Source organism: Choristoneura fumiferana, chromosome Z, assembly GCF_025370935.1.
Source record: "Choristoneura fumiferana chromosome Z, NRCan_CFum_1, whole genome shotgun sequence".
In the NCBI taxonomy this organism is placed as follows: domain Eukaryota; kingdom Metazoa; phylum Arthropoda; class Insecta; order Lepidoptera; family Tortricidae; genus Choristoneura; species Choristoneura fumiferana.
This window is the reverse complement of record NC_133472.1, coordinates 28,309,989-28,324,035: the sequence shown is the minus strand read 5'-3', so window position 1 is coordinate 28,324,035 and position 14,047 is coordinate 28,309,989. Positions and strand designations below refer to the sequence as shown.

Genomic DNA, 14,047 nt, shown 5'->3' with positions numbered 1-14,047 from the left:
AGCCTACGGTATAAAATATAGCTAAACATGGAATATTCCGTACAAAATACGAAATCCTTATAAATATATTACTTAATTTTTTCGTAATGGCTAGGGAACCCTATTACCGGCGTGTCCGACACGCTCTTGGCCGGTTTTTTTATCTATCGTATGATGATTATGATACGTTACGTATGATTTGATGTTTTGACACCTTACACAACAAGCGCGAAGCGCGAAAACCTTTAAAGACGTTTAACAGTATGCAAATGCCATAAATCTAACCCTGAATTGTGAAAGTAAGGGTTTGTCCTAACATTCGTGAACTTTTGTTTAATTCCTTACGCATCATAATTATTATTCCATGTGTGTCAAACAGATCTTTGACCGCAGTGGCGCGGGCTGGGTCGCCGCGGCTGTAGAAGGCGACCTGCAGAACTCGCACGCTCCAGTACAAGACGGGCAGTTCGTAGGGACTCTCAGAATACCACTCGATGTACCACATTATCCTGAAACCAGAAGCAATAGACAAGAAGAAGATATTAAGAGCTAATGCTGATTGACGCCAGTGAAATTCTGACCCACTCTTACACATAGCTAGCTTACACAAGGAGCAGAATTTCACTCATTGCTTGTGGAGTTTACGATAGTAGACGTCTTATATAGGAGGACCTGCCTCTTCTACCGGCCACCGAACCAGTTTTGTGGAGCTGCTTCAAAGCTACAGAGTAATAGCAGACAGAACCCAATGAACTTCCATTGCATAATGCAATATTAAGCCGAAAGTAACATCGCGTCAGCTTTTTCATCTAACCTAAAATGAAGGTAGGTAATTATTTAATAAACTTAAATAAATCCTTCTATTAAGATAAAATTAAGACGATAGAAAAGGATTTAGCAGATAGTAATATTTGTATCTTTTTTATACAATTAATGTCTTATTTTTTGCTGACTAGGTACAGCACGGCATAAAATTTAGCTTTCGCAGAAACAATACGTTAATATTATGTAAGTAGGTATCTAAATCCATCAATGTGAATAAAATAAGTGTACCTATAATTGAGAGGTTACTGTATCGTCAATATTTATTACATACCTATATGTGTTTAACAGAAAAGGCAATAATTCATTTTAAACAGTGACTAAGTGGGTAATACCTACAAAAATGACGTCTTTTCTATGAATTGGTTATATAAATAATGAATAATCCTTGGTCACATACCTAATTGGATTCAGGATCCGCCTCGAAACCTTCTGAATTTTTCTCATACCTACTTGGATGAATTCTGAATATAAGTATTTGTCATTCATACTTTATACTGAAGTTTAGTTCAGATGATAAAAAATATTTCGTAATGATAAGAACACTGCAAACAGTGCAGTTAATTCAAATTGCCACGTGTTTGTAGGTACGTGTATTTTTATCATCACGTCAATACAAAAACACGTTCACAAATGTTGCAAAAATGCTTGATAAATAATTGATGAATAACTTGAATAAGTAATATGTCAATTACAAATAAAAACATTGCTAAATTACGATACCACAAACAGCTAAACCAGCTGCAAGTTAGTCATTTTGGGCAACATTATTTCAATTTATGCATAGTGACTCAAACATATTCCTTATACTGTTGTCTAACCAAACTAATAAATAAAAGGAAACCACTTATTTACGTCTCTATCGTGATCACAAATCGTCAAAATACCGCAGTAGTGCCGCAGTACTACCTACCTACTTATTAGGTACGCTTAGTTTTAGATAATTCGGTTCATATTCGGTTCGTAGTAATACCTACACAGCTGACTTAATTGTGGGATCGATTTTTTCACATGAAGTTAATAATATATGTACCTACTGGGAGGCTCTGTCGATACAAAAAGCCAGCCAAGTGCGAGTCGGACTCGCGCACCATGGGTTCAGTACCATTATTTACACATACAAAAAAACTGCAAAAAAATCAAGTATGGGAGCCCCCCTTATATATTTATTTTATTTTAATTTGAATATTTATTTTTAAACTGATTATTACAACTAAAGATTCTGTGAATATTTCAAGCGTCTACATGTTGCCGTTATTAATATCAAACAAAAAACTGCAAAACAATCACGTTTGTTGTGTGGGAGCTCCCCTTAAATATTTATTTTATTCTGTTTTTAGTATTTGTTGTTGTATCTGCGACAGTATTACATATTCTGTGAAAATTTCAAGTGTCTAACTATTACGACTCAAGAGATAGAGCCCTGTGACAGACGGACGGACAGACAGACAGACAGCGCAGTCTCAGTAACAGGGTTCCGGTGGCACCCTTTGGGTACGGAACCCTAAAAAGCCACATTTGAGTACAGAACGCACATTAGCGCGGCACCAGCTCAGCATCGCCTCGCCTCCTTGAATCGCCGTCAAAAGCAAACACGTCCGGTGAAGGCAAGTGTGGCTAGCTAGGTCTGGGTGAGATATGCTGCGCTTACAGAGGCAGTGGGTAGCTGCTTGACGACTAGCGGTCAACGATGATAATCGTCGACTACCTAGTCTGAAAGCAAATATCAGGTTGTCTGCAAACATTAAGCGCAAACCTCCTAATCAAGCTGTAATCCTTCGCCAGTCGCGCGGGAATCCGCGGCAGCGCGCACACCAAGGCCTGGAGCGCAGTTGTGCGCAGCTCCGCAAATAGCGCCGGTGACCACCGGGCTTGCAGGTGACTCAGCCCTGGGTCCAGAAGACACATCAGGCCGAGTAGCCAACATTGTGACTCTACCAACTAAAATAAATACACGTTGAACAGTGACTGAACTTTTGGTGTCAGTGACTTGATGGAAAGGTGGAAAAAAACCATAAGGCGTTTTAAAAACCTATAGGTAGGTACTTATTATTTTTCTTGGGCAGATTACGACCACGGGAAACGTGACCTCGCATTTAGGTGAATTCTGCGCAAAAGCCAGCTATGTATCAGCCCGACTGCCTCTTAAAGGTTCCGTGCAAATTTTGTGAGCAAACGAAAATAAGTTTGTACCTATTTCATAGTACATATTTCTATGAAGCCCTCGTAGGCTTCTAGCCTCGTTCTCGTAGACCTTACGAGTAAGTAACTATTTATTTTCATATTAAATTTAAACTTGATCTTTTTACCCCATAAAAAATAGTCTTGATAGCCAGACGGACTATGCTCACCGACGAACAACGAAGAAAAACAGAGGATCTGAATCGAAAATACAAACTAAGACATGGATGCACAGAAAAACCAGAAAAAGGGATCAGCCCTGGGCATCGAACCCAGGTCCTCATTCCGTGCTGAGTGCCGTACCCCTACACCACCACTGGACAGGGGTAAAGGCACGAAATTCTCCTATGCACGGGTAGCTTTTTTCTACTACGTTACTTAAGCAGCAGCACTAGCGACATGTATGTTTTGCTCTCATCGAGAGACGTAACACCCTTTCAGAACTAACCGCTCACCCAGACAATATATGTTCGCTACTAAGCAATCAAATTATGATTGGTTATTTGGAGTATTTTTGTATCTTTTATTTCAACTCCTGTTACTTTTACGGTCATCCCATAAAACCATATCGAAGATTCAAAAATTTGTATTCTCTATCAATTGATAGAGTTCCGGTCCGAAACTTAAAAGGTAGGTAATACCTACCAACGTCGTTGGAACTAGATCTGTGGTATACAAATCAGAGCGACGAGGAATGGGTATGGGTGGTGTAGGTAATTTAAGTAATTTTAGATTTTTTAAGTATATCCTTGGATGTTATGGCTTCTCCCATTGCAATTATGTGGTCATACTTACAAAACTGTTGTAGGGAAAGATCTTTAGTAAATCGATGCTTAGATATATTAGAACCTTCTTGAATTGCACGTCTAGCTGAGAGGTATTGAAATTAACACCCTCAATCCAGCCCACTCGAAAGGGTAGCTCCGTGAGAACTGACAGAGACATTACATCTGTAATTAATTTCACATTACAATAGGCTAGACGACTAAAAAAACTGTTTAGTCCGTCAGTTAGATAATTAAAAAGTATTGTACACGTATTTTTTCTTTTGTTTGACAAACTTAAAAATGACGAGGATACAGTGCTTAGAAGTTTCGAGTGAAGTTACTATTATGGTACGATTTTTACCTAATCGACGTCACAAGCCCCCACTCCGGAAGTTTGATGATCTATACCTTTGTCGATTTATAATAATTTATTAAATCAAAAAATACGTATCCCATATTTTTCCATAATCTAACTGTCGGACTAAATAGAATGATATTATATGATATTTTTAATTACTTATTTAAGTACTAATTTATACTTTAAATATCCGTGCATCCAAATAAAAAGTAGTCTATGTGTTTAATGCAGAGATAGACTTCTATAAAATAAATACCATATTTTTTTTTCAAAATTTATCTATATTTTTTAGAGTAACAAATACACATACACATGAATAATCACAAACTTCGGAACTTTTGCTACTTATTAGTAGAAATAAGATTTATCTCAATTACAAATTTAAATTCTAAAATCTATTTAATACGCTACAAAAATCCTGTGCAGTTGGCTGGACCGCAAAATGCTAGTAGGTAATGCATTCAGTAAATACCTATCCCATCAAAAACATAAATGTGAAATGAGAGCCAAGTTCAATATTATGATATATTAGTTGTAGTCTTCAACGACAAAAGAAGTGAGATCTAAATGTGTGCAAAGTTCAATGGTCAGTCCTGTAATTTATTTATAACAACGTAAAATATTCAATCTCGTTTTTCTCCTAATTTAATAGCAGCTAAAGCATTGAAACAAAATCACAGCTACGTAGTTTTTGTGGGAGTAAGTATACCTTAAAATTTTATTAATATTTTATATGTGAAAAATTAAAATTAAAAAATATTTTTGACAGCTTTTTCTAACAAGTTTTTTCGAAGGGACACCTATGAAAAAAAACATATAAATTGCAAATAGTATTAGCTACAACCATACGAGAAATCAATTGATTACAATTGGTGTAAAAATTAATACATTACAAGCACTTAAGAAAGTATAGACACTATAAGTAAGTGTTCCTGTTAAAACTGTTTCCTAATAAAATAATAAATAAATATAAATAATAATAAATATCATGGGACATGGGACTGGGCCCGCGTGGGAACTACGGCCCAAGCCCTCTTGTTCTGAGAGGAGGCCTGTGCCCAGCAGTAGGACGTATATAGGCTGGGATGATGATGATGATGATGATCATGGGACATTTCACACCAATTGACCTAGTCCCAAACTAAGCAAAGCTTGTACTATGGATACTAGGCCACGGATAAACATACTTACATAGATAAATACATACTTAAATACATATTGAACATCCAAGGCCCGAGAATAAACATTAGTATTATACATACAAATATCTGCCCCGGCCGGGAATTGAACCTGGAACCTCAAGGTTCGTAGTCAGGTTCTCTCACCACTTGGCCATCCGGTCGTAATAGAATCAATTAATTTAAAAATTATAATAAAATGATGAAAATTTACTAGTTTCTGATTTATTCCTTTGTATTCATCCAACCACCTACGCCATGGATGCCAAATTTTAACTTTCTAGGTCACCTGGTACTGTGTTAGAATTTTGATCTATAGGTCAATCAGTGTTAAAAATGTCGATTTTTGGATGTTACTATCTAAATAACCGTTTGAGGTGTGTTTATGAAATTTGGGCCACATATATTATATGTATCTCGCAAGTCTCAATAAATGAGCCAAATTTTAGTGTTCCGTACCCAAAGGGTACTCGAGTGGAATCTTTCAACTCCAATTTGAAGTAGATATTTTGAAATTGAGCTGAAATTTTACACGCATGTACAAATCCGATGACAATGCAATATTATTATGACGCACGGAACATACATTTCTTCAATTTATTTTTATTTTATAATATAAGTACCTATAGGTTTGCAAGTCTCGAGCGGAACCCTGAATAATTAAATTATTTTCATTGCTTAAACAGGCTTACTTGCCTAATTGCTAATCCTACTATACCTGTGCCATCCACGAAGCCGCATGATTTTGTCGTTTCGTGAATGACTCTACCTATAAGTAATCCTATCCTACTTCCTACTTATATTATAAATACGAAAGTGTGTGTATTTGTATGTTTGTTACTCCTTCACGCTACAATGGCTGGACGCATTTGGATGAAATTCGGTACGTAGATAGCTGGACTCTGGAATAACACATAAAGGCTACTTTTATCCCGATATTCCCATGGGATAGGGATGAAATCTCGAAATAACAACCGCTGGGTTTAGAGTCATGAAATATGGTAGGTAGGTACCTATAAGTAGAGTCATTCACGACGACGCGTGCCGTGGTTCTTATTACAATGTCATTAATGGCTAATTTTGACAAAATCACGCGTCTTCGTGGATGGCACTAGGTATAACTGGACATCTGAAATAACACACAGGCCAGTTTTTATTCCGATACTCCCCCGGGATAGGGATAAAATCTTGAAATTTCAATCGCTGGGTTTAGAGACATGAAATTTTGTACAGTTCTTAACACAATAATCTAAATGAAGATCACGATATAAATTTTGCGATTTCCTAGGGCAATTTTTTTAAATCCCGGAATTTCATTTGTAACTACCAGATCGAACAGTTTACGCGTACGAAGCCGCGGGTAAACTAGTAGTATTATAAATGCGAAAGTTTCTATGAGTGTGTGTATGTTTCTTACTCCTTCACGCAAAAATGGCTGGACGGATTGAAATTTGGTATGTAGATAGCTATGGACATCTGGAATAACACATAGGCTACTTTTTATCCAGATATTCCCACGGGATAGGCATAAAATCTCAAAATAAGAACCGCTGGGCTTAGTCATGAAGTTTGGCATGGTTGTTTTTAATGCATTGTCAATTAAAGCCACGATGTAATTTTTGGGCATTCCCACGGGAATTTTGTAAAATCAAAGAACTCGGTAGGTACTTACTTACAATTGAACAATTGTAAATAGGTACCGAGTATCGGATCGAATAGTTTACGCGTGCGAAGCCGCGGGTAAACACCAGTTAAAAATAAAGCAAAGAACCTGGCATTAAAGAGGTCGCAAATGTAACTAGTCGCTCGCCGAAACACTTGGCCAGTGCAGACGCTATTACCGTCAGAGTGATACGCTGGTGGCGGTGGTCGCGCGCCCGGCACTCGTACCGGTACGTCCACACGAAGCATCTGCAAAACAATCAAATTTATTAAGTACTTAATATTGCAATAGAACTGTATATTCATTGGATTCTAATTTGATTATTCATTCCGACCTTCGTGGGATGAAATCACATGATGTGTTAAAACTATCGTGTAATCTTATTTACTACCTGCGATGTACTTAATACTGCGACCCTCTATGACCTATTATACAATCTGTTAAGGGACTCGTAATATTAAAAAGTATGGGCGTTGCGCATTTGCATTACTTATATTTAAAGAAATTGTAACTGCCTTACTCGTAGTGTCAAGGCGACAACAGTGGCGCACTGGCCGTTATTTCAAAAGTAAATAGATAACATTCTTTACTATGTCTACCACTCTTCGGAAGGTTTTCTGATACGAACCTACAGGTCACAATCAGTTCCCTTGCATTAGCAATGTAACGAACTCGTGTAGTGTTTTTCGCTTTGACGAAAGAAACACTGAATTTTAAGGTAATGCTTTCGGTACTTAGTAGGTATTTTTTCACGAACCTTGTGTTTTACCAATGAATTATAATTTTTGCTGAGAAGTTAAGTTATTCGTGGTCATTGGGGCATATACTGCACTTCGATTTACGCAAAACCATCATATGTGGAATAAGTTTAGTCCAAAATGGCGGTTTTGTTCTCAGTGGCTCAAATCATTTGAGTACACAGTGGTTCATACTGTGGTACTGAGCCCAGACTTTTAAGTTAGAAAAATTAACGAGATGTAAAATTTTCGTTAGTTTTTCTTTTTAAGATGGCTTGCCCAGCAAGGTGCCATATATTAGGGAAACCCACAGCTGATGGCATGAAAAACATGAAGACATGATATGAAGAGTAAGAAAAAAATATTCAGATTATTAAATAATACAATACAATAACTCTCTATTGCGTACCAACACAGTAAGCAGTACAGAAAACAGGTATATACATAGAGATTTCCTAAGGTAAGCAATAGGCGGCCTAATAATTTATTGAATCAGGTGTTACTTTGCGGAGGTCTATATCAACGATCTAAAAGAATTAAATTCGGTGTCGCGGGTGAGCAAAGAAACTCGTTTAGTTCATCAAAGAATATTAATTTTAAGACAACAGTCATTTTCTTCAATTTGATGTTTATTGATTGGTTAACAGGGTTAACTCTATGAATAAAGACTGATAAAAACGTTTCTTTTTATTATTTGGGTTTTTTTATAGATATTTCACTGTGAACTGAGGGCCGATTCATTGTATCCCACCCTCAGTACACAGTGGCTCAATTTTTTTTGAATGCTGTTTATTTTCCAAAATATTATCTTTTTGAACTAAATCTATTAAAATAATCAATATATATCTACATTACTTACCTACACTATCATTCTAATCCTTTTATATCTTTCTAACACTCGAACATATCATCTGCACATAAAAAACCATGAAAATATTTTTTTACCAGTCTGAAGTCGGTGCCTCAGCACGAGCCAGCAGGAGTGGACCAATGGTCATAAATACTGCACGAGTATATTGGTCTTAAATCACTCCTGCTGGCTCGTGCTGGCTGAGGCATCGAATTCAGACTGGTAGAAAAATATTTTCATGGTTTTTTGTAGTCGGTTAAATTTTTTGTTATTTTTTTTTTTCACGCTTCCTGTGTTAATGGTATAAGATACCTACAATAGTTTAATGTCAACTGCTCACCCTAATGTCACCTTTTACGAAAAATTGCTTTTTCCGATGCAGTGACATTCATTATTGAGGAGTCCTGGTGCTTCATCTCCCGTTCCATTTCACCATATAAATTACGATGAGCTTAAATTGCTTAGAAACTGAGTTAAAGTAATTGAGTAGTACTTGTTATTGAGTAGTACCGAGTAGTACCCGTGTAGTACTTGTTATTGAGTAGTCGCTCCGTTGGTCAAATGTGGTCTTGATCATCAGTTCCACTTCACCAAATGACGATTTTCAAGAGCAAATGCACGAGTTACTTCTAAATATGTCAAAATTACCATAGGTGCCCTTACAATATTTAAAGAGTTCCCTCGATTTCCTTAAGATCCAATCATCAGATCCTGATTTGGTGCTTATGGGACCTAATTGAAAGCATTCCTAGATGAAAGAAAAAAAATCAAATCGGTTCATAAATGACGGAGTTCTGAGGTAACAAACAGAAAAAAACAACCGAATTGATAACCTCCTCCTTTTTTCGAAGTCGGTTAAAAAAGTGACTTACTGTTGCCGCCTTGACCCTACTCACTTCACAAAACTTAAACATTATAGATCTGATAAGCCTGAAATTTTAGCTTTCTTAAACCGACGTATTATAAATGTTCAACAGCTGGCTAAGTTTTCGGGTAACACAGTTAAGGTTTGCACACTGTAGTTAAGTGCTTGCTTGGCGAAAACATCATACAAAATATGCGCACGAGCACGACGCGCGCTTCAGCTTCTGTGTGAAGACTTGTCGTTATTTCCTCGAATCATAACGCCCGAGTACTGTCTTTTCGCAACGTAACGTTTGGCAACCTGTTTCATTTCGCAACTTTTCATTTCATTTCGCAAACTCTAAAACTGTAAATATTTCGGGATTTATTTCAGGGCCATCGTGTAGAACCCTTTAGGTTAGGTTAGGTTAGTTTAATAAAAATCCTGAAATATTTACAGTTTCAGAAATATTAAACAGTTGGGATATGAAAAGTTGCGAAATGAAACAGGTTGCCAAACGTTTTTGCCGAAACATTAGTAAACCCATAACGCCACATCAAGTGGACGCCACGTTTCGCCCAAAGTTTGATAGAGAATTAAGTTAGGTTTACCTTAATGCATAACTATCAGGACAAGGCAGGCTATTAGGAAAACTGAGGTTTTCGTCGGTACACTGTTTTAACGTCGTGACCAATACCAGCAGCAATGACAGAGTCGTAGACATGTGCACACTGCTCTCACCTGGCCGGAATAACGTTAGGAACTATTAAACTTAACACTAAGGGGCTGTTTCACCATCTATTGATTAGCATTAACCGACGCTTAAATGTGATGCCATCTCCGTGTATTCGAACAAAACAAATAGAGATGGCATCACACCTAACCGCCAGTTAACACTAATCAGTGGATGGTGAAACAGCCCCTAAATATCCAAAACATACCACTCGTACTTAAATCAGGCGCTTAAACTAAGTAACTTGCTTTACGAAATACTTATTTGTGAGGTATGTAAGGCTGGAAAGTAATTATCGAATATACAAACTGAAATATAGATGCATAGAAAAACCAGAAAAATAAAACCAGCGCTGGGAATCGAACCCAGGTCCTCGGCATTCCGTGCCGCGTGCTATACCGCAAAACCACCGCTGGACAGTGGTACAGACACGAATTTCTCCTATGCACTACATATCTCAGCTTGTTTTTTTTTCTTATTGTCGCTGCTTAAGTGGCACGGAATGCCGAGGACCTGGGTTCGATTCCCAGCGCTGGTCTTATTTTTCTGGTTTTTCTATGCATTTATATTTCACTTTGTATTTTCGATATGGGTTTTACGGGATGACCGTAAAAGTAACAAAATTTTGGAATTGAAATAAAAAATACAAAAGATTCCAAAAACCAATGTTAACTTGAAATTACCCAATTGTTTCGCGCGGGTAGGTACCGTAAACCGGGGTTACTATGAATCACGGGGTGACTTTGATAAAAACTTCCATTTTACTTTTAAACACAAATATCTGTGTTCCCGGGCGCATCTTTTTTTTGTTTTTATGGTTGGTAATAGGTACCGATAGTTACTCTCATCATTTACTCTGACGCAGTGAATAAGTGTGGTTGGCAACGGCACAAGTAAATCAAATGTAAAAATATAAGTAAGTAATGGTTTTTACTATTTTCAATTCTTGAATAACTTCTAAATTAACAAAGTGGGTATTGCGATAAAACGTTTACAATGAATATTATCAGGCCAAAAGTTTGTTTAGGTACAGCTTTGTATTGTATTAAATATCACAACTTCAAATAATATGTTTATTTTTATATTTTATTTGTTGGGGTGTCTTTGATCAGTGCCTGGGGTGACATTGACCGTTGGTCAAAGCAACCCCATGAGTTATCGTTTCTCTGGTTTCACAATATTTTCCGCAATTATGTGTTATGAGTGGAAACTTAAATTAAAAAATTAATAATAAAGTTGATTATTTATTAAAGTTAAATTTTATTCTAGATCAAAGTAACCCCAAAACAACAAAAGTGCTTGAAACTTTTGACTCTGTTCACAATTTTTTTCCATTTCTTTGGAACAAATGCTGCTGTATGGGGTTACTATCGATTGCCGTTAAAAAAAATAGGGTATCAAAGTAACCATAATATTGTAATTGTAAATCTGTTTAAAAAAATATACTTCTTTGAGTTTCTTGCCGGATTCTTCTCAACAGGGGTTTTTCCGAACCGGTGGTAGATTTTTTTGACATTCATAAGTGCTTGTTATAGCCTAAATTGAATAAATATATTTTTCACCTCAGCACCTCAAACAGGCTGGTTTTGCTATGAGACATCAGTGAGCAAAATGCGATTTTGCTCACTCCGTGAGACAAAGTAACTTTTTTTTTTTTTTTTTAAATGCTGAGTACAGGATTGGGTCTACTCACTGAATTCCAAATATTTGAACTTCACTTTGATCTGTCACTTTCACTTCAACACGAAAAAAGCGAGAGATAGGATCAAATGTGTTGATTACAATCTTAAATTAAATGTATGGTATTAAAAATATATCGATACCTAAAAAATTACATGACAACGAAATATTTCCAAAATGTAACTTTTCCCGATCTTTTAATAAAGTATGCAACCTCGTTGCACGAAAGCCGCTTCTCTTGTTTTTTTTTATATAAAGGAATTCCGTATACTGCCTCTACAGTTGGAATAAATATTTGTCAAATTGAATGAATTTGTTACAAATCTATTTATGTTTATGTAATAGAAATCTAAATCTTAATAAAATCATATTTAAAGGTTTAATAACATTTATAATAAATTATAAGTACGTTTATTGTTCAACCTTTTTAATGATCAAAAGATAAGGCTTTTTGCGGTATTAAAAAATAAGTACTTATGACATATATTACAAGAAGTTCTAGGTTCAAATTACAATGCATGTTATGAGTCAGTACCTATGAGATTTCATCATCATCATCCCAGCCTATATACGTCCCACTGCTGGGCACAGGCCTCCTCTCAGAACAAGAGGGCTTGGGCCATAGTTCCCACGCGGGCCCAGTGCGGATTGGGAACTTCACACACACCATTGAATTGCTTCGCAGGTTGTGCAGGTTTCCTCACGATGTTTTCCTTCACCGCAAAGCTCGTGGTAAATTTCAAATGTAATTCCGCACATGAATTTCGAAAAACTCAGAGGTGCGAGCCGGGGTTTGAACCCACGACCCTCAGCTTGAGAGGCGATAGGTCAAACCACTATGCCACCACGGCTTTTTTACCACCACGGCTTTTTTATTACCTATGAGATTTATATTGTTCTTAACTTTCTGGTGGCTTTCTAAAGATGTAATCGCAACGTTAATGTGATTATTATACCTATTTGTTTCTTTCGGATTATATTTAAAAAATTGTGATTGTTTTGTAAACAGGTAGGTATATGTGGTTTTATTCTTATGTTACATTTAAATTATGTTCTCGCTGCTGAGGTAAAAAATTGTATGTGTCGCACAGACCAAAGTTTTTTTGCATCTTGTGTGTTTAAATCCCTCGCTGATCTCAGGATTCTAACCTAGAATCACTCGCTGTCGCTCGTGATTCAATTGTAGAATCCTTCGCTTACTCGGGATTCAAAATCAACACTCGCACCAAAAAACGACTTTGCTCTCTTGTTGCACAAATAACTATTGACTTTTGCCTTTGAACCCTACAGACGGTTTAACTTTGATCGCCGTGTTATTTTTTCTTCGGTTTTTTTAAAGTTAGAATATCCAAATTTGGAATATTGAAAGACTTAAAAAAGTTGATGTTTACATTTTTTTAACGCCTCAGAAATAAAAACGTTTCAATTATTAAATTTATCAATGTAAACCCAGTTTACGGTACTTGTATTGAAAGTTTCTAAAACCCGAGCATGGGAAGAAGTAGAGGAATAACTACAAGCGAAGTGTGAGTTTCAAACAAGAATCTTCAGTAATACATGGGTTTCAGGCACAGAACTAAACAACTGCTGCCGAGTAAAACACAATTTTACGCTGCACTACGTCAAGAAAAAAATTAACATAGCAGGTGGGAAGACAAACAGTTAAACAGCTATAAGTACGTAAATCAGCTTTTGATTGTTCAAAATTTACCTATTATTCTGCCAACGGTTTGGCTTCTGTTGTAGAACGTCACACACATCCCGTGAGAATTCCGAATCCACAACCATATTCCTGAGGCTGTATTGCCTAACGTTTCTGACGCTTGCGATCGCAATCAAATGACAGTTTTTGTATGCGATATCTGTCATTTGATTGCGATCACGAGCGTCGGAAACCTTAGGTAATACGGCCTCTGGTTTTAATTATAAAGGAAACTTCTATATCAAAGTGTGGCATTCCAAATCTCAGGAATTTGAGCTGGGCGTTGATGAGTCAGTAAGCCAGAACATTTTGCATGATTAAAATTAAGCAAATAAGAATACCTCTACATACCAACTTATTTAAATTAAAAATGCATGTAAGGTGACCCGGGGCTATTGTAGCTGGGGAGATATTGTATCTGAGCCGTCTCATGGCGTCCTTACGACGCCATGTTCTTCTCGGCCATTTCACGTTGTGTTCGCCAGAAGACTGTCTTCACACAACACACATGAACATGGCAAACATGGTGTCGTAAGGACGCCATCGGACGGCC

General features: G+C 36.8%; 1 protein-coding gene across 1 annotated transcript in view; it reads right to left on the bottom strand.

The window, feature by feature from the left end:
• The window catches only part of LOC141433379 (uncharacterized), a 33,290-nt gene that overhangs the window by 15,171 nt on the left and 4,072 nt on the right, over positions 1–14,047 (bottom strand). Inside the window, exons 6-10 of the mRNA XM_074095399.1 lie at positions 9,991–10,120; positions 7,057–7,196; positions 3,778–3,932; positions 2,558–2,742; positions 325–488 (exon numbers count right to left, since the gene is read on the bottom strand). Coding sequence (XP_073951500.1) covers positions 325–488; positions 2,558–2,742; positions 3,778–3,932; positions 7,057–7,196; positions 9,991–10,120 — 774 coding nt within the window. The remainder of the gene's footprint in view (positions 1–324; positions 489–2,557; positions 2,743–3,777; positions 3,933–7,056; positions 7,197–9,990; positions 10,121–14,047) is intronic.